The 20,347-nt window shown below is 39.4% G+C and overlaps 2 protein-coding genes across 2 annotated transcripts; both read right to left on the minus strand.

Moving 5' to 3' along the window:
- Window positions 1-533: 533 nt before the first annotated feature.
- On the minus strand, window positions 534-8,141 carry erlin1 (ER lipid raft associated 1). Its single transcript, XM_083987846.1, has 12 exons — window positions 7,982-8,141; window positions 6,853-6,981; window positions 6,162-6,243; window positions 5,539-5,585; window positions 5,388-5,449; window positions 5,150-5,275; window positions 4,909-4,982; window positions 3,957-4,015; window positions 3,712-3,803; window positions 3,487-3,576; window positions 3,286-3,365; window positions 534-3,193 (listed from the first exon to the last, which is right to left on the minus strand). The coding sequence occupies exons 2-12, from the start codon at window positions 6,963-6,965 to the stop codon at window positions 3,032-3,034; spliced, it is 987 nt and encodes a 328-aa protein (XP_083843972.1). The 5' UTR covers window positions 6,966-6,981; window positions 7,982-8,141; the 3' UTR covers window positions 534-3,031.
- Window positions 8,142-10,242: 2,101 nt separating this feature from the next.
- Window positions 10,243-17,013, minus strand: LOC310997978 (inhibitor of nuclear factor kappa-B kinase subunit alpha-like). Its single transcript, XM_083987858.1, has 22 exons — window positions 16,740-17,013; window positions 15,681-15,825; window positions 15,482-15,576; window positions 15,267-15,384; window positions 15,110-15,179; window positions 14,914-15,002; window positions 14,706-14,795; window positions 14,505-14,629; window positions 14,250-14,357; window positions 14,020-14,155; window positions 13,680-13,880; window positions 12,880-12,982; window positions 12,545-12,668; window positions 12,310-12,461; window positions 12,158-12,219; window positions 11,961-12,070; window positions 11,821-11,870; window positions 11,601-11,709; window positions 11,353-11,500; window positions 11,167-11,216; window positions 10,890-10,989; window positions 10,243-10,639 (listed from the first exon to the last, which is right to left on the minus strand). The coding sequence occupies exons 2-22, from the start codon at window positions 15,783-15,785 to the stop codon at window positions 10,580-10,582; spliced, it is 2,205 nt and encodes a 734-aa protein (XP_083843984.1). The 5' UTR covers window positions 15,786-15,825; window positions 16,740-17,013; the 3' UTR covers window positions 10,243-10,579.
- Between the last annotated feature and the right edge of the window lie 3,334 nt (window positions 17,014-20,347).

Raw genomic sequence — 20,347 nt, forward strand, 5'->3', positions numbered from 1 at the left:
AAGTTTCAGTTGTTGAAAACGTCGGGAATTGGAACTTTTACAATCCAAACTAAACTTTGCGGTCGGAGGTTGTTACAGCTCACGTTTTTAGATCTGTATCTATATTTAAGTTAATTTTTCACTTGTGGTAAGGTGAAACCTCACGTGATTTTTTTTTAGACATTCTCAAACCTTTTGCTCAACTACAAGCCGCAATGATTCACAGTTTTCCTTCTGATGTGGTTCTTTTACCCTGACTTTGGGCAGATGCTTATAACTCAGGGCCAAGAGACTCCAGCATCAGTACATCTTTACATTTTCTTCTTAACATTGATTTTCATGCTCAATGTTTTATTGAACCTAGTGTGAACCAATAAATTGATCCTTATCCATCTATGTTTGCTTTACTTTGTTCAGTCTTGGCAAAAAAAAAAAAAAACCTAAAATCTGTTGAGGAAGTGAGTCAGAGCCATGTAACATGGTGTTAGTGCTCCTCCTGTCGGCGTCCAGGTGAACTGCAGAGTGTCCACATCAACAGGCACAGGGAGGAGAGAGAGGTACCAAAATAGGTTTTATTTTATAACGTTGTCAAAACTTCAAAACATTTTTGCATATAAACCTTTTAAAACAAGGAGACAAAGTTCAAATTTCACAGATTGTACAAAATATTGACAAAAGGAAAAGGAAAAAAGAAAAAAAAAATTTCTTGAGTGATTCATACCCCTCTTTTGCATCTTCATTTGAACCCACCACCACCACCAAAGCAAACGTAGAGTGCAGCCTTTAACTGCCTCCCGGAGGTCAAGTAAACATCACTACATCCTCCAAAACACCAGTAGTGTCCACTTCTAGTTGTGTCTTTCTCAGCTAGAGTCTATGATGAGGCTGTACAGTAACATTGTGCACATCCAAGCTCTTGATACGCCGCACAGCCCGGTTCAACTGGAGACCTGTAGTTTTTTTTAAGAATCACTGAAATCTCACCTTCAGGGGTGACTCATTATTACTTAAGGCTTGAATTCTGAGTCGTGGAAGTATTTTCTATGCTTCTGAAACAGAGAGCTGAACAAAATCCAAAAGCTTCAACAAACAATAAAAACTAGCACCAACTTGCATCTGGTTTAAGCCCAAGCACAACATTCACCTTTAAATAAAACAATGTTTATTGTGTAGTACTGGAACTCGTGTGGTCGAGCAAAACTAAATCAGAGGTTAAACCAATTCTCACCAAGTGTAAGCTGCTGTTATTACCAGGAACTGTGTGCTGCTTGTGTTTCCATTAAAATCATTTTAATTATATAGTTTAGAAAAAGAAATTGGAAAAAAAAAAACAATTTTGCATTACATCAATTTGTGAATTACACAAAAATGTAAACACTGACAGTGACAGGGTGCTTTTGTTTGTGTCATTCCTGCTTTGACAGACCGACATGCCCATAATATTCAATGTCACAGACACCTACCGCAAAGGAATGGTGCAACAAAAATGTCTCCTTAAATATTTGGAAACACACATTTTGATTTTTGTTTATGTTTTGGACATTGGTTTTTAACTTGATATTAAATCAAAGCTTTGAATTATTCTTTTCTTCTTTTTTTTTTTCTTTTTTTTACAACTTCACAGCTTATAAAGTTATTTTCTTACATTTTCTTGCAAAAAAGTACCCATTTAGACTTCGGAAGAGCAGAGGATCTGTCCAACACTAAGCAGCCGTTTTATTAAAATAAGTCCGCTTCCTGAGAATTTACATTTAGCCACGTCTCAATAAGCTGTACAAGAACAGAGTTGGCAGACAAACGCAGGCACTACTAATCATCTGAATCAAGCCAATACAAATTTCCACATGCATAGCCCTGATTATCAAAAAAAAAAAACAAGGAGGAGGAAAGAAAACAACTTAAACACTTCTTCCAGTGTAACAACCCTTTTCCTAACCGTTAATCGCCTTGAATGACTTTTTAAAGATTTTCTTGAAGCAGCACTAAAACCGTTTTTTTTTCTCAGGTGGGTTCACAGTAGATGCAACAGCAGATCTTAGTGCAGCTTCTTAAGACTTTCAGTGGCGGCCGCGCTCTCACCCACAACCAACAGCAAACTGTCACCAAATTAACATAAAATAAACTACATTACAACCAATCCGACACCACTGTATATTAACCTACTTATAAACACATGGTGACAGCCCTCCAACTTCAAAGACTTATGTGCATGTGGAGTAATATCTAGCTCGTACAGGCTCAGGTGAAAATTTAACAAAGTCAGGCCACTTGTTTGTAGAAAGCTATCGTTTAAAAAAAGAAAGAAAAGAAAAACCTTTGCAGATCATATTTCGTATGTTTGATTTCAGTCTGTAAATGTAGGTGGAACCACATTAGAAATGGATGCTTGAATTAAACTGTGTTACTGACACTATTTTAAAGTCATCCACCAACAACATTGGATCCAGGGTGTGAATCAGCATCCCTCACGCTGACTCGTGTTCAGAGAGAAAAGCCAACCGGTGATTCATTGTAAGAGACGACTTAACCCACATGACACACTTACACAAACCATCCCGCTTTTAATTAGTGTTGCCTGTCGGGTTCCAGTTTCGGCTAAACCAGAAATTAATTCTCAAAAAAAAAAAAAAAAAGTCATGTTCAGTTTCATCACTAATCACTCCTCTTGCATACAACAAACAGAATTAATGCAGATTCAAAAAAGCAAAAAAGTTCAACACTGCACTGATTGCAAGCACGTGTAAATTAGGGCGACTGTTGTTGCCGCCTTCCCAGGCAGAAGCATTTATTATGCTTTTTAAATTTTAAAACTATGGCATCGTTATTTCCCAGGATTTGTCTTTTTCCACAGAGTGGAAAGGTGAAAAAAAAATCCTTCCCTTTTTAATTTGCCCCTCCTACCTTTCACTTTTTTTTCACCTTACATTTTACCACTCTTTCTTTTGCCATTTCGATTGAAGACTGAAGTGTGCTGTTGATCAAACCAGCCGCAAAGCTCTCACTCCTGTCACCTTCAGTTCAGCGCTCTCTCCGCTCCACAGACAAGTCCTCATCAGGCGTCTCCTGTCCTTTCTTCGCTGGGCTGACCATGGGAGTTCAGACTGTTGGCTCCCTCTACAAACATGTTAGGGATGTCCTGGCCGAAGTAGATCTTACTGTTGCCCGCTATGGCCTGAAACTTCATCAGCTCCAGGTACTCCGGGGTCAACTTCAACTGTAAAGATTTTGTAGAAAGAGTATGCAAGGATTAGATGATATTAAGTGGTTGTGTGTTTAAGTGGAACTGTGTAAACACTTTTTTTTTACCCTGTTCGCCTCAGCTATCTTGGCAGCAGAGTAATATTCTGCGTCAGCTCTGGCCTTCTCTCTGGCCAGGAAGGCAGCGTCTGAAACAAAGAGTCAGTGTTGAGACAGACAAATGACAAACCAGCTCTCCTTAAGCCTCCGCACACAGGAGCACAAAAAACCATCTAAAAAAACCAAACAACTAATATTATCTATGCTAACCCTCTATTTGAGAGATCTTCTTCTCTGTCTCTTTCTCCATCACCTTCTGCTGGAACTGGATCTTTGCTACCAGAGCCATTTTCTCAGCCTCTGTGGGAACAAACAACAACAAAAAGAAACTGTGAGTTTTAACATGAGTTACACATGAGCGCACAAAAAAAGGGAAACTATGGTCATGCAAATGAAAACACAACAAGCTGAATTACAGTAAAACACCACAGTTACCAATAATGGCTTTCTTCCGTTCAGTCTCCGCTTCCTTTTCCACCACCTTCTGAGTCTGAGCTGTTATTAACAGACGAGTCTTTTCCGCTTCCCTGCACACACACACACACACAGGCAAATAAGGTTTTAACAAATATTTTCTTCTCTGTGTGGTCTTACTTGAACTAAGTGGGTGGGTCGTACTGTAGGTAATCTGAAACAAGCACCAGGACTGAGCTGGAGAGAGAAGAGATTTACAAACTCACATGAGTTCAAAGTTCCTCCTGATAGCCTCGGGGATCTTTGGCTTGGTAACGCGCACAGCCTTCATGGTGATGTCGAAAACAGTGCAGAGGAAGAGAGAGAAAACACAAAATGGGCCTTCGCTCACAATCAATCTGCCAATGATTTTCACACAGAGTGGGTGACAGCAGTTTTACAGTTGGAACAGGTCTGGTGGTATCAGTGTAGTAGAAGATGGATTAGTTGGGATGTTGTGTTTTTGATGCGATTGTGTAATTAGTTTAGAAAAGGTGTTTTTTAATCTTGTAATCAGGGCGCCATTGAAAAAGAGAGCTTGCCCTCAACCGTTTTTTTTTTTTTTTTAAATCTATTTATATAGAGGTTGTGCTTTTCATGTGAACCTTTTGGCCTACTTTCCATTTCAAGATGTCACAGATTCATTGTACACAGAAAAGTTGCACTGTGCTTAAGCTATATTACCTACAGGAACTGTGTTTACATTATGTCATTCACTACGTCATACAGAGCTAAAGCAGGATACACACATATGCCCACATTACAATAGTTACATCCAAAGAAATATACGGTATATATATACACAATATACAATCTCTGTTCTTATGGCTTTTTCTTTTCTTTTTTTTCTTCATTTATACATTTATTTGAGTGAGTTGAAGGATTGTTGGATGTTTTGCCACCAGAATTAAACTGGAGGGAGAAAAGAACAGTGGACCAATCACAGTTCTTGTGGTGACGTGATATTATTGTGGTCAATGTGGGTTACATTTTTGGAGAAGATGTGCAAGAGCAGCTATGGAATAGGCTCTGTAACCTGTTCACACACACACCTACACATCCAGTTTAAACTCATTTTATTTTGTGAGCAGTAACGAGCAAACACATTCCTTTAGCTCTTACTGCAACTTCAATCCTTCTGCTTAGGTTATTGTACGTGTCATGTATGCATTTAAATACCTGTATTGTAAGTCCAGGTGCCATACAATTCAGATCTTTCTGTAACGCAGTCTTTAGGTTCTCATCTATGATGTCTGTGAGAAAAAACAAAACAAAAAAACAACAGCAGCTCTTTCAATGCACAACATCCTGTGAATCACATTTCAGGAATTTCAGTCATGAACTCACACAACAAGTTGCTTCCTATGTAATGCATGTACAAGAAACAGTGCCATCTGTGTTATCACAAACCCGTACTCACCAAACAGCTCAATGTAGACTTCCTGTAGCGTGTGGACGCTGCAGAACTGGTTCAGTTCGTGGTGAATCTTGTTGAAAATTAGAGTTTTGTCGTAGTCTGCAGTGTAGTTTCTCACAATTTCCACCACTGCATATAAATGAACAACAGTAACTAACGCTTGTTGAAATGCAGCTGACACGGTTCATGTGTCAATACAATGATGAACTTTTGCAATGATGGAAATAAAGACATTTTGTACCTGCTGTAGGGACCAGCATGTTAACAACCTCTATTCTGTCAAAGTAGATCATCACACCACCACTGTGAAGAGGAAGGTATGTGTTAAATACAAAAAACATTTTCATGGATGGGGTAATTTGTTACACCTACCTCAGTAAACTCTCTCTTACCTTGTTCCACAAGGCACATTCTTGATTTCATCAGTTTGGAGAGTAGTCTGGAAGAAAACAGATAATTCACCTACTGCGAAGGTCAACTCAACATGTATTTACATTATTCTTTTTCCAAGTTGTTTTTAATGTTCCTACTTTATGAAAGTATGACCGGCTAGAAAAAGGTGAGCACTATTTATAATACATTACATGTAACTATTACACATGACATTAACTTCACGTTTCATCTTGAACGTGAATAGTTGATCCTGACTTTGGAAATAGTTAACCTCAGTTGACTTATAAGGTTACAGAGTAGACACTGAACCCTCTCCATCGCAACGTGATCATAAGATGCAAATAAAAGCACAGGCAAATGCTACTTAGTTGACCTTGAGAGAAGATCATTTCATTCAATTCTTATTTGTTTAATAAAAAAAAAAGATAATCTAAAATACATTTATTAAGTAGCACAACAAAATGACACCACTGTAGCCATGGTTGAATGGCAGCTGTTTGCATGTGGTCGCTGACTTATTTATAGAACATATATTGATTTTCATGTGCAGCACCATATGGTGAACTCGTACTTTCCACATAACTCTGCAAAAAAAAAAAGGACGACTGAACGGTCAGTTTACCTGCACTGATCTGTAGGTGGTGATGAAAGGCAGCATAATGTGATATCCAGGGCCGTTGGGAGAAGTCAGCAGTGCCCCGCCCCTGAAACAAACATAATCAAATTGTTTGGTCTGACTTTTAAAAATTAATTATTGCTCATATAATAATATCCTGTCAATGGATGGACTTAATCAATAGTTAAGATTTTGATATTTAGATTCTAGTTGAGAAATGTATTTTCTTTCCCCCCAGTCCTACTTTTCCTCAAATGCATTATTCTATTGATAATGAAAGAAATAAACATTGGCGTTGGCAGCACTAACTGGCATACAGTAACATTGTGCATAGTAAGCAGGGCGATTGCCTGGGTTGCTGCCCTGTTGCAACGGCTCTGCTCACAGGGAGTTAAGCTCAGGCCTAAACACTGTTCACTCAGTCATAATTCATTTGTTCAGTGTTGATATTCTCAAGTCCATGCTCAGCTCTGGGATGGAAAATCCTGCACTGTAATAGTAGGTGGTAGTAGCCTTCTCTTTGCTCAAACAGGTTTGAAGCATCCACACATCATCTCTCCAAATAATATTTACATATCCAGGCCAAAATTATATGCCATCAGGAAACAGGCTTCAGTCAAATAAATAACAATGTGCAATCCACATTCAAACAGTATGCGTTGTGTCCGTCACTGGCACAAGGCCTCTGTTGTGATACCTGTAGTACACGGCAAGGTGTCCTTCCTCTATCTTGTGAATGGAGGAGTGCAACATGATGGCCACCACTCCTGCTATTGTTGCAAACACTGCCCCTACATGCGGCATCGTCATCCTTGCTGGCAATCACCTGTAAGCAGAGGAAGAAACATAAACACACAGAAATATTTATACAACATGATGTACTCAGAGCACCGTTACAGTGGTGTAACAGCCAATCTGTGATGAAACACCAGCAGTTTCATTAAGAGAGCAGTTGATTCAGCAATAAAATTTAAACTTTATAGTTGTTTCTGGCGCTGTTGAACAATATAGTATTACACTAATCTGAGCTGTTTATAATATTTCAACTTAACATAAATGGTGCAGACAAAATTTAACATACTGTGTTTGTTTTTAAAAAAAAAAACACTGGCACTGGCCATTACAACAAAAAAGAGTGTAACTTCTTGCTTTTTAATGTATCCTTGATTACAAAGTTTTATTTACTAATGTCCTAGAATTGTCATCTCTTTATTTCCCCTTCTACCTAAAAGGTAAGAAAGTAACTTAATGAAAACAGTATGTCATACTGAGAGCTGACGACTGATATGTAATGGGACAGGGACACATTATGTGCACAGGTCAAAACGTCAAATTAAAGCAACCTCATGATCATTCAAAGTAGAAAGCCAACACATCAAAAGCATGTAACGCAATATAATAGCTGATACTTTACCCGTAAGATGACTGCTTACACAGCTGGTATGTATAGTTATACAGTCACAATAACGTGTTATATTTACCTGTCTTGATTGGAAAAGTGGACATGTAGCTAACGCTAACTTGCACCTATTAGCAAGCAAGCGGTTTGACATGCAAGTAACTTGCTGTAATTTCCTCTGTCAGCAACATGTTTGGACGACTGCAGCCGTAATGCAACCATCCCACTCAATTAAGGTCTGAATTAACCCAGTTCAACCCCAGCCAGCAACACCTGGCACACACCTTTCATGGTAACGTTGGCGTTAGCTCGCCGGGTTAGCCAGTCGTGCTAACTCCGTTTATCGGGTGGGTCGGTTTCTTGTAGCTTGATGCTAACGCTGCCTTAGCCAGGCTGCTGGAGCAAACCGTGAAACAAATTAACTTACCTCGCACTAACGCCGATGTACAATGATCAATTCGTGGTTGTTTGTGCTGGTTGATGATACATAAGATGACTTATCACTGTGTCGACCAGCCTTGCCTTCTTTCTGCTCATATCATTCAACGACCCATCCCCCCTAGCCAACCCCGCCTCACCCACCGCCTCCAACAGGTTTCGCTCTCGCTTTTACATGTTACATTATGCTGCCTTCAGAGGCAGTCGGAAGAATGGGTGATATATATATATAGGACTACAGTATATTTTTCTGATAATCCAGTATATTATTTTTAAGCGTATATAACATCCACATTCAGGTGTATGACTGCAACAGAACAAAACTAAACATACCTTATGTAGCTGAAAATACCAAATATATGTAAGGGCCGGGGCGTGTGTATATTACCATATATAATTATTTATTGCAATATGACAATTAAGAAGATTAAAAGACAGACAATGAATGGAATACAATAATAATACAATACAATAAATCTTTATTATCCACCGTGGTGGAAAATCACCGTATAAAAAGTATGATGTGTATAAAACATGTAAATTTAATCAGGCATATAATAATTATTATTAGTAATAATAATAGTTGTTATTAATAATATTAAAATGAAATGAACTTTTAATAGTCGAAAAGTAAGGCAGACTGCCACGTGCAGCGCCGCATTTGGATGTGTCTGAAGCTTGGAGCTTGACTTCCCTACGTTTCTCCTACAACTGGGCCTTGAGCTTGTTTGGAGGTTCTAGCAGGGGAGCGCAGCTACTGGTATACCGATGGATGGTCGTCCGCCGGGGGGACCTCGTCCTCTTCCACCGAGCGCGGAGCTTCGGGAGGGACACACATGGAGCGGTGAGGGAGGAAGGGGACACCCGCCTAGCCAGCCAGATCAGCCGAATCAACCCTAGCGATCAATGGGGTGACAGATGTCGCAGCCAGATCGCCCTCACATCCAGTTAGACGAGAGGGAGGCGGGGGGTTTATATACCACCGGTGGAAACAAGCCTCTTCTATTACGGTGCTGATATTTACATTGTCGACACAAAGTTAGCATTTTAGCGTTTCACCGAGTTTGATTACATACTACGACATTTATGTAACGTTTTGGTCGGCTAAGCGAAATATCGTCTTTAAAGAGAGTAGTTAGTTAGTTACCCATGATCCTTAGCGTCAATATGTTAATGAGCCGTGTTCCTATTGGCCTGAAACAACCAATCCGTTTCCAGTCCACTTCTCAGAGGCAGTCGCACACTTTATTTTCAAGAGGAAAATACTATTTTGTTATATTTAGTTAGCAAATGTGTCTTTGTTTCTTTTCAGCGAGAAATCATTATGGCCGACACAGGGGTTTGGTTTTGACTCGTAAATAAATAGAATAGAAATAAATTCAAGATTGTTTTGCCTTGTGTATTTAGAATAACAGCCTGCTGCTCCACAGGTTTTTAATGCACTGTGTGTTAGTTTGTTATGTTATGTAAGTAGTGTTAACAGTAAGACATTTCAGTGAACATACTGTTAAATACAGTACAAGAAATGCTACAGAAATATTTCCTGCTATAAGTTGGGAGTAGGTTAATAACAAATATACAGTAGCCATATTGTTGTGTATCACTGAACTCTTCAGATGCTGACAAGTGCTTACAAGTATAACCAACAATATTTTAAAAATACTGTAAAGTATTGTAGTGTATCACATCATGTCTCATGTATTGAAGATATTGAACTCTTGATGCAATCTGTACCTTATGAATTCATTTGATGGAGATGTTTAATGTTTACCTGGTGGTATGCTCAGACAATGGATATAGTCTGAAGAAGTTACAACAATGTCGAGTAATGTGGACTTTTTAATTGAGCAGGCTAGGTCAGGAAACAGAGTGAGAGTAAAACAACAGAAATGCAAATAAGTCTTCCACATAGGATATGTCCCTCTTTAAAGAAGAATAACATAGTTCTGAAGTCACATGAGTAACTGCATGTAAGCCCCATTCTTCCCAAGACGACACTTTTTGAGCTTCTTGTTATTTGTTTTCTTGTCATAATAATTTATGCATGCTACTCTGAGCTGCATCCCTGCTGTTGGGTTTCAGCAGCTCCCAAGCGGATTTTGAACCCAGGGTCTTGTAAACAAGCAATTTCCTGTGTGTTTGCAGACAGTTGTCTGGTCCACTGTGTGAATGTGGATATCCAGATACTTCATTATCTTCAGCAGTTTAACACTTGCAGAGAAAGACAAAGACATCCTAAGAAATTACATTTAATCTGCTCAAACAGACAAAACATGGTGTGTCGTACAGTTTACTCACATTACATCATGCATAGTTGGTTAGCAGCAGCAATTTACTCTAAGTATTGGAAGTAAAATAAATAAATGTTGATGACAGCTCAAACCTTGAAATTCAATAACACAATTTTAACTTAAAACATGAGTAGCTTTCCACATTATGTCTCTTCATACATTACCGTTTAACAACATCACAATGTGTTTAAATGATACAGTCTGGAATCACAAAGCTTTCAGATAGTGTCACTCTGATAAGGCACTTGTTTACAGTATACATTTTTGACTCATGACACAGAGACTGAATTCACTTTCTACAACTTCTGAGGTTGAGCTTGCGCTGTTTTGTACTGAGTCCAGCTCCAGTCTTGATCCTAGAGACGAAATAAACACACAAAGTCATTGTACCACACAAATTACTATTATACTGTATGTTGTGATACTTGTCATTCCCTGTCAAAACATTCAAACAGTATGAACCAGCATGATCAAGTAAAGACTGAAGGCAAATGTATGTTTTTAAGAAAGAAAGTCCCATATTAACACTGAATTGACAAGTTTAAATACTAGCTGTAACTTCATATCATCTGTTTGTGCATAAACACATTCCTTTATATACCGTACCATAACACTGTAGTCCATCTCCTGGGTGGCATCTTGCAGCAGAGAAGTTAACTGACCGAGATAACGCTGATTCTCATCCAATAAATGATGAACAGTTTCACTGAAAGAGACAAGAGACTCTCAATTGAATATATGTCTTAATGTTTGTACGAATCCAGGAGGTTATGAGTCCATTTCCAACACACAACTAGACTTTAGAGTGAACGGGGTGACCTCTTGTGGCCATTTGCGAAACACCAAGCAACTGGTTTTACTGTAATAGTTGTAAAGATCTCACCTGTCAGTGGGTTGCTCCATCAGTGACGGTGACGGAGAATTGCTCTGGGCCTAAATACACAACCACACACTGTATCAGCTATGGTCTTATTTGACTTTTAAATTGAATAGTTTACTACATTACGAATCTTTAAACTCCAAAAGTATGATTGATAACTTTCTGGGATGCCATTTGTTCCATACTCACACATGCAATCTTAAGGAGATACCAGAACTCTTTCTGTCGCTTCATCTGCATCTGCATTACTGCTTTTTCTGCAGTTTTTATATTCTCCACTGCTTTCTCCAACTTGGGGAACAGATCAACGATGCGCTGCTTACACACCAGAATTGTACTACAGATAACAACGAGAGATGGCGGGGAAACCACAAATCAAACACAGTGAACTCTAATACGATACCTCAGTTGTGTGTATCTGTTGGGACGACACTTACCTCAGGTGAGTGTACAAGTCTTTTAACACTCTGTCCTGGTTCTGGACGGTTTGGAGTATGGTCCTCACCATGTCTGAGCTGTCACTGTAGCCATGTGGAGGATCGGGGCCTGTTCAAACACGTACTCATCATCATTCATGTCTATCAATTAACCAAACTAGATTTAGAGACCCCTATAACCAATGTCTACTATTTTAGATGTGTAATGTTTGGTACTAACTTTTGCATTTAGCTTTCAGTTGCTTGTAGAGTTCAATAGCCTTTTCCTCACTGAAAAAAGACAGAGAGAGAGTTAACCAGTGCATATCAAAGTCATTTTTAAGAAAATGATTACAGTGTGGATATGACAGAGATACTAACAGCTGCTCCATTACATCCCCTTGCCTCCTTGCAAATTGGCTCCTCTGCAATTCCACAATCTCAGAGTGCAGAGCCACTATCTCTTCATCCAGATATCCCACATCCGCAACCTACAGACAGAAAACAGCCTTGGAGTCTGCTGCTTTTGATGAAACTGCATGTGTGAAGAGTTACTGCGAGATGTAACACTGTCCTACCTTTGTAAACCCATCAGCCTTCTTTTCATTTTCCTGCCACGTCTTCAACATTTTTTCTGAAGCTGCAAATGGACACACATAATGTCACATAGGTCTTCAGGGATAATTTTGAATAACAAATGTGTCTCAGCAGCAGGATTGTATCAACTCACAGACTCCAGTGTGCCTCTGCTTGGTGTACTGCTCGAGGTCGTGCTGGATGCTGGTCTTAAAGAAAGTCAGTTTGGCTCGGAGCTGCTGCGACTGGGAGAACAGCAGGTTCTTGTACCGTGTAAGGTTGGTGTTGTAACGCAGCAGACTCAGCCTTCACACACAAACACTAGATAAGGACATGTTTTTTTGGCTGAGTGCATATACATATATATATGTGTGTGTTCATGCACTTACATGGCAGCCTTCTGTCCTTGGTACAGACGAATATAGTCCTCCTTCAGTCCACAGATGTAGCTCACTGCTTCCCCCCACACCTTTCTCAGTGCAGACAATGGGAGCTGTGTCTTGGTCTCCCTGACTGAGACGACACAAAAAAGAATGACACGTGACTCCCACATTCACTTGGACACCATATAACACTTTATACAGAGAGTGCATCAACAAAGATTTCCCTAGTTTTACTTTTCTCCAACGTGAATACCTTCAATAACTTTCGAGGCCAAAGGAAACCCTCCAGAGTTTAACAACAGACAAAGACTGATGATAAAATACAAACTTATATATCTCACCTATAAAGTTGACACTGTCTGGCAGAGGTCTGGCAGTCAGCGGTCCTGAATACTTGGTCAGGCTCTTATCAAACAGGAAGACTATGGAGCTGTCCCAGCCTCGCTGAAAGCAAAGAACAAGTATCACCAGTGGAGATCTATGCTAAGGTTTAGATTTGCTGATATTTTTTCTTATTGAACAGTGAGAAAGGCTAGAAGCAAACAAATTAATTAATTCATATGGTCCAAAATTCATCAAATATTACAAATGAACTTATATTCCTTATTTATTTTAGCTCTTCTGCAAATCAACTGTTAAATTACTGTTGAAATGCAGAAAAAAAGACAAAAAATAACACAGTAATGCAGAAAGTACCCCAAAATCCAAAACGCAAACAATATTTTTAAATACAAATATATATACCGGTATATATATATATATATATATATATATATATATATATATATATATATATATATATATATATATATATATATTTGTATTTAAAAATATTGTTTGCGTTTTGGATTATATATATATATATATATATATATATATATATATATATATTTGTATTTAAAAATATTGTTTGCGTTTTGGATTTTATATATATATATATATATATATATATATATATATATATATATATATATATATATATATATATATATATATATATATATATATATTTGTATTTAAAAATATTGTTTGCGTTTTGGATTTTGGGGTACTTAATAAAAGTAGGCCCTATTGTCCTCTGTACTTTTTGCTGGGGTTTGATTGACAGTAGACACTTTTTGTTTACATTTGTGTCTCATACCAATCCTTCTGGCAGACAGTGCGCGGGCGGTCTGCGTGGGTCGAGGGAGATTCCCGTCTCCAGCAGCAGCTCTTGACTCAGCGGGGAGATGTGTGTCTGTGTGTGCGTCTCAAGTCGAAGCTGCAGGGAGTGTAAACTCTCCTCAGCTCCCAAAACCAAGGAGTGCAGCTGGGCTGACGTCATGTCCAAAACATGAATCACCTGGAGTCATAAATGTCCCAAATGAGAGGTTTGCTCTGCTTAACGTCCTCTAGCCTAGTGGCATGTATAAATCCATAAAAACGCTCCATAAAGTTAGATATTAGTGAGTCTAAATACAGTTTAAAATCATATATTGGACCTTCATGTTCAGGATATTCTGTAGGACAGTGTAGCAGTTTGGCTTGTTTGTCTCAGGATCCAGCCCTCCACCACGCGCTGCAGGGTCCCACAGCAGCAACATCTGTAGTAAAGACTCAACTGGCTCCAGCAGTGGCCTTTTAACACATGCACACACCCACATACGAAGGTCAGATGTAAGCCAGAATAAGGAGCGCTGGTGGGTCAGAAATAACATTGTATTATCCTTACCTGCTGAGATTGTTTGGATATGGGAGATGTGTGGAGAATCTGACTTCTCCATTCATGTCCTCTACTGCCATGATGTCCTTAGGGCCTTTGTTCTTGACTTTACTTGTCCTACAAAAGCAGGCAATCTTAAATACGATCAAAAAACGAGATCCACAATATGTTCTAAACAAACAAAATCTATATTCAGTCTCATTTCTTTGTCTCCAACTTTAACACAAATGTCTTGCAGGTCGATATGTATTAGTGCTGACTCACCACTGTACAGGCTGCATGTGGTGTAAAAAGGGCCGAAAGCCACAAGTACATTCAAAGATCACTGTGCCAAAGCTCCAGTAGTCCACAGTTACAGTGTAGGGTTTACTCTCAAACAGCTCTGGAGCCTGGGACACATACAGATAGATTTATAAGAGCTTGATTGTTGACACATATTGGTTGTACTGATGATGCAACACTGACCAGATACTGGAGAGTTCCAACAAAGGATGTACAGAGACTGCCCTGATCTAGGTCTTTGGCATAACCAAGATCAATGATTTTATGGACAAGCTGGAGAAAATACAGTTTCATAGTGAGAGCAAGGCACATACAACCACATATAACACACAATATCATTTCAGTGCAGTTTATACATGCCGTATACATGTACACAAAGATATTACTTTACCTTTCCACCATTCTCCTGCAGAACTATGTTCTCTGGCTTCAGGTCTCTGTGAATGATCTTGTTTTCATGGAGATACTGAATACCAGAGCCTGTGTTTGTAAAAGATGTATTATCCTGTTTATACACATTGTAAACTAATTTGTGATGACTGAGATGATCTGGTTTATATCAAAGTACAAGTTGAGGGGAACATTACCAATGTCACTAAGCAGTGAGAGGACTTCACTTTCCTTTAGCCCACAACAGTTTTCTGGCTTATTCAACACCTACATGAAGAGGTACAGGGGTTAAGAGTGCACTGTTAAAAGAGACCGTAAACTTCTTTGGGTTTTTGTAGTTTACTAATTTGGGACCTTGCGTAGGTCTCCTCTTGAGCAGTACTCCATGGCCAATAGAGGTAGGTCATTTAAAGCAATGGAGCTCAACTCCTCTGGTACTTCTCGGGCCTGAACAACATTCACATGGTTCAGTCTGGAAGAGGAAGAGAGCCAAACAATTAAGGTTGCTTTGACAAGATGCAAAAAGATGAAAGTTTGTTAATGAGTTACAAGCAGATGTTTTAACTCACTTTTTCATGATTTGGATCTCTCTGCTCCAGCGGTCTTTGTTCTTGGAGTTCAGCTCCAGGCGGCAGAGTTTCACAGCGATCTTGTCTCCTAGCTCCTGCTCCAAACACAGACAGGGGATTAAAACAAGCCAAAGACAGTGGACGACGTGGATCTGGAGTTCATGTTCTCCTCGGTGTGTAGGTGGCTGACAGAACTTACAATGTGCTGGTACAGGTAGACGTGCCCAAAGCCTCCCATGCCAAGTCTCTCCTTCATCTCCCAGGAGCCACAGAGCTGGTTCTGTCTGAGTGCGGTCCGCTCCATAGTGTGACGTGTACCGGAGCCACCGGGCAGCAGAGGTAGTCTAAAAAAAATCATGAAAAGGAAAAAAACAAGGAAAATACTACATTATCCTGAGACTTCTGGACTTCATTGTAGATCTTAAAAGTCTTTCTCTTCATTCATATGCACAATATGTAACACTACTCTATGCATCAGCAGGAAATATTATCATCATTATTTACTAACAATTAAGGGGCATGTATTGCATATGCAGTGGCATGCAAATGTTTGGGCCCCTGGTCAAAATTCAAGTGGAAGATGGAATGATCTCCAAAAGGCATAAAGTTAAACATGAAACACTCTTTTGCAATATTTTAGGCAATATCATTGTATTATTTTAATTTTAGAGTGACACCGGGAAACAAACCATCAGCCTGCAAAAGAATGGGAAACCCAGGAGACTCAAGCTCTCAGATAACTTTGACCAAGGTATCAGACAAGATATTTACTAGGGGGCCGGGCTACTATAGGTACTAACTATGGAGGGTACCCAAACCTTTGCTGCGTGCCCTTTTCATTTTCTGTCTTTTTGAAAATGTAAAAGATGAAAATAAATAAATACATTGTTTAAAATGTAAAGGGAATGTGTAACTTTATGCTTTTGGAGATCATTTCATCTTCCACTTGCTTTACTGTTCACATTAACAGAAATTTTGATCAGGGGTGCCCAAACTTTTGCATGCCACTGTATTCATATTACAATATTGTATTGTAATACTGTCTTTATGAAGGGTGTTGGTAACTTATAAGTCACAAGTCTTCTGTTTACCTTGCTGAATTTAACTTCCTGTCGCTACAGTGACCTAAATCTGGGGTCAAGACAGGAGCCATTGATGTGTCGCCGAATGTCCAATGCTACGTTCAATAAAATCAGACAACTCAAAGAGTGTGTCAACTAAAACCAGCTCGTCCCACTGACAGACTTGGTCGACTCACCTGTCAGTAGATGATTTTTAGCTCCAGACGTCAGAACATTGTTGCTCCAGACTAGTTAGCTAAACGTGTTGTTTACGCTTCGTTTTTCTTGTTTAGTGTTGAGAAGAAGAGGGTTAAACCGGCGAAATTATACCGTCACCCTTCAAAGTCCCCCAAACGCGACTTTAAAGTTTGTCTTCGTGTTGCGTTTCGGTAAAATAATTTCCACCAGAAAGCCAAACACGGCCCAATATCTGCGCAAAGTGAAACTACATACTGACAGTCACACACACAATGTTTCTGCGCATGCGTAGTGATGTTGGCCGCAGCAGCAGCAGCGGAGGACGAGACACATGAGGCTCTGGGCAGGACCACTCCCTCTGGGGGGGGGGATTTCCCAGCAGCCCACATCCAAACCCAAACATTTGACTTGAGGGATTGAACGTAAACACGACCGTGAAGTAAGCATCCCGCTTGTTTCTCTTTTCAGACAGCCACCGGTTTGTCAGGAGCTGCTAGGAAGGGACCATTACCAAAAGTTGACAGTGTTTTAGTTTGACCACTAGATGGCGCCATGTGCACAGTTTCTGTCAGCATCTTACGGCCCAGTAACGTGACATTTTTTATTGTCAGACTTTTTAGTGTGTGTGAAAAACTCCCCAAGTATACACCCAACGTACTGTCATTTTATTTTAATATAAATTATTGTTTTATTGTCTTGTCTCTATGGACCTAATCTGTGTCAGAAATTAAGTAAATAGCCTATAATAATAATATATTATTAATGTGACAAGAAAGTGTATTACAGCTGTACTACAAACTCTACATAAACAAATAGACAATAAATCAAACCATCCATAGAAAGAAAAGAAAAAAAAGAAGTGCTATATAAATCTTACATACATACTACATTTATGCTATAGCTGCATTATGCTTATATTCCAATGCATTTGGTGGCACATATTGTACTGTTAACATTTATCTGGCAGCTATTGTTACTATTTAATTCTCCTTTTTTGGATGATACATGATATTATGAAGTAATAAATTGATGCATTATGGATTAATCTTAAAAACATTAACATAAATCCCATTTCGATGCTAGTCAGCTGTTTTATTCCCCAGCCAGACTCTCATACAATTTTGGCTTTCTAATCCCTCATTGTTTTGATTCCTTTGTTTCAATTATGAAATAGGAAGACCATTAAATTAAACCAACACTAAGGAACTTTTCAACCTTCATATAATATTTTCATAACTTATGTGATGGTACATCGACTTACAACAGGTTGAATGACACCTCTGTCATGGGGTGGGGGGGTCTGTATCACCTTCACTGGCACTAAGCAGCTTTGAGGAGCATGGTAGGACACCGGCTCTCACTTAAGTTTAACTTTCACTTTTGCGAGTCACGACGAGGAGGGAGCAGGCAATGCGGTACGTTCTCGTCGGATTGTGTATGTGTGTTTACTGAGAAGTGATCCGCTGGTAACAGAAACTTAGTTTGGACGTCTTAATTTCCATGCACCGGGAGATCAGGATGTTTACGGCGCTACGCGCTAGTGCTCATGGGAAATGGAGTCTTCCTTCAGGCAAAACACTACCGCTTTGGGCCACTGGCGCCGCCAAACTCAACCAAAACTGAAAGTTCTTTAGTACTGCTTTAAAAAAGAGAACTTTCACCAGTTGGTGCACAGTTGCAAATCTTCAAGCCTGACTAATCCTTTCAAAATCCAGGAAGACGACAAAAATGCTTTTAATATTGTTAGTGCTGAAATGTGCAATTGATAGATTAATGTGTCATTGTTTGGTTGCTAACGGGTAGAACTCATAGTTTCTCAATCTATCAAAGAAAAGATGATGCAGCCGTGTGTTACAGCTGACCACAAGATACATGCATTTTGTCAGGAAATGTGACGTGGTTGTGGTTAAAAGTTGATTAAGAGCTGGTGCAATGACGACCAGTGCAATATGCACAGTAACTGTCTGGAGTTTCATTAGGGTCCGGGCAGCTAAGCTGCCAGGACACTATTGTATTTCGAGGAATTCTTCTTCTTTCTTTCTTTCTTCTTCCAAGGAAGTCATACTTCCCATGGGCGAAAACGCACCAAACGTTACAGACACGTCCAACCCCATGTCAGATTTACTCAACTCCAAGGACATGTGCCCCCCCACAATAAGTGTTTAAATTTTAAAACTTTAAAAATTCCTACCAAACCAACGGTAGATGCTACAGTTTTGAAACTTCACCAAAATGTAGCCTCAATACTGCTGAAACTTTTGTCCACTTAAACTCATTACAAATTATGAAGTCCATCACTCTGTTTTTTTCAATAACTGTAAAACTTATAAAATCTCCTCCTACACTTTTTGCTCAATTGTCACCAAACTTGCTACAGAGCATCTCCAGACCGTCCTCCACAAAACTTGTTTCTCTGATTTTTGATTAAGCAAAAATTGAGCCTACAGTGCATGAAAACGTTTGACTGTAAACACTACTGTAAACATACTATCTAATTCTTGCTAAATACATTTTCAGTCTTCCTGAAAAAAATTGACAATAGCCTATTTTAGAGTCATGGTTGATGAATTCTGGCAAATATCAGAATTTTATCTCAAAAACTGAATTTTTGAGAAGATGTTGAATTCTGCTCTCATGGGAACAACTGGAGTCAATGTAAGAGTGGTATTTTTAAACATAAGATTTTCTCTTGTGAAGCAAAACACTTAGGCTATCATTGAAAACAAATCACCAACATTTCCATGCTGTCAAGATGCAATTTATGTATTGTCAGATTTTTGTTTAGATAACAGAATTTCTGACATTTTGACCATTTTTAAATCTGCCTTGACAACAGCTGCCCGAACAGTGACTCCCTGAGTAAATACATGAAGCTACTGTAGGCGACACATCAGGTCTCCCTACCAGCCAATTAGCTCAGTGAGTTAAGAGCTGGTTCTTGGTGCGAAGGAATGTGGGTTCAACACCCAGCAAGGGTGATGATGATGACAGATCAAACTGCCAGATGTCCTCAACTAGCCTCTAAATTAAAACAACAACAAATAGCTTGGACCGGACCGTGGGCGAAAGCTCACCAGATTTTGCACAAAGGTCCAGTCTCATGTTCTTCTTTCTTCTTCCAAGGAAATCATACTTCCCGTGGGCGAAAACTCACCTCACCCCATGCCAGATTTACTCAACTCCAAGGAGCTAAGCTAAGCTGCCAGGACACTATTGTATTCAGGAATTCTTCTTCTTTCTTCTTCCAAGGAAGTCATACTTCCCATGGGCGGAAACTCACCAAACTCTACAGAAACGTCCGACCCCATGCCAGATTTACTCAACTCCAAGGACATGTAACCCCCCCTCCTAGGGGGGGGGGCACATGTCCGATTTTAGAATCAAGACCCAGCAAGGGTGATGATGATGACAGATCAAACTGCCAGATGTGCTCAACTGGTAACACAAGATGACAGTCCTAATGGTGGCGTCACAACAAGCCTCTAAATTAAAACAACAACAAATAGCTTGGACCGGACCATGGGCGAAAGCTAACCAGATTTTGCACAAAGGTCCAGTCTCATCTTCTTCTTTCTTCTTCCGAGGAAATCATACTTCCCGTGGGCGA

The sequence above is a fragment of the Trachurus trachurus genome, assembly GCF_905171665.1.
Source record: "Trachurus trachurus genome assembly, chromosome: 15".
NCBI lineage: Eukaryota > Metazoa > Chordata > Actinopteri > Carangiformes > Carangidae > Trachurus > Trachurus trachurus.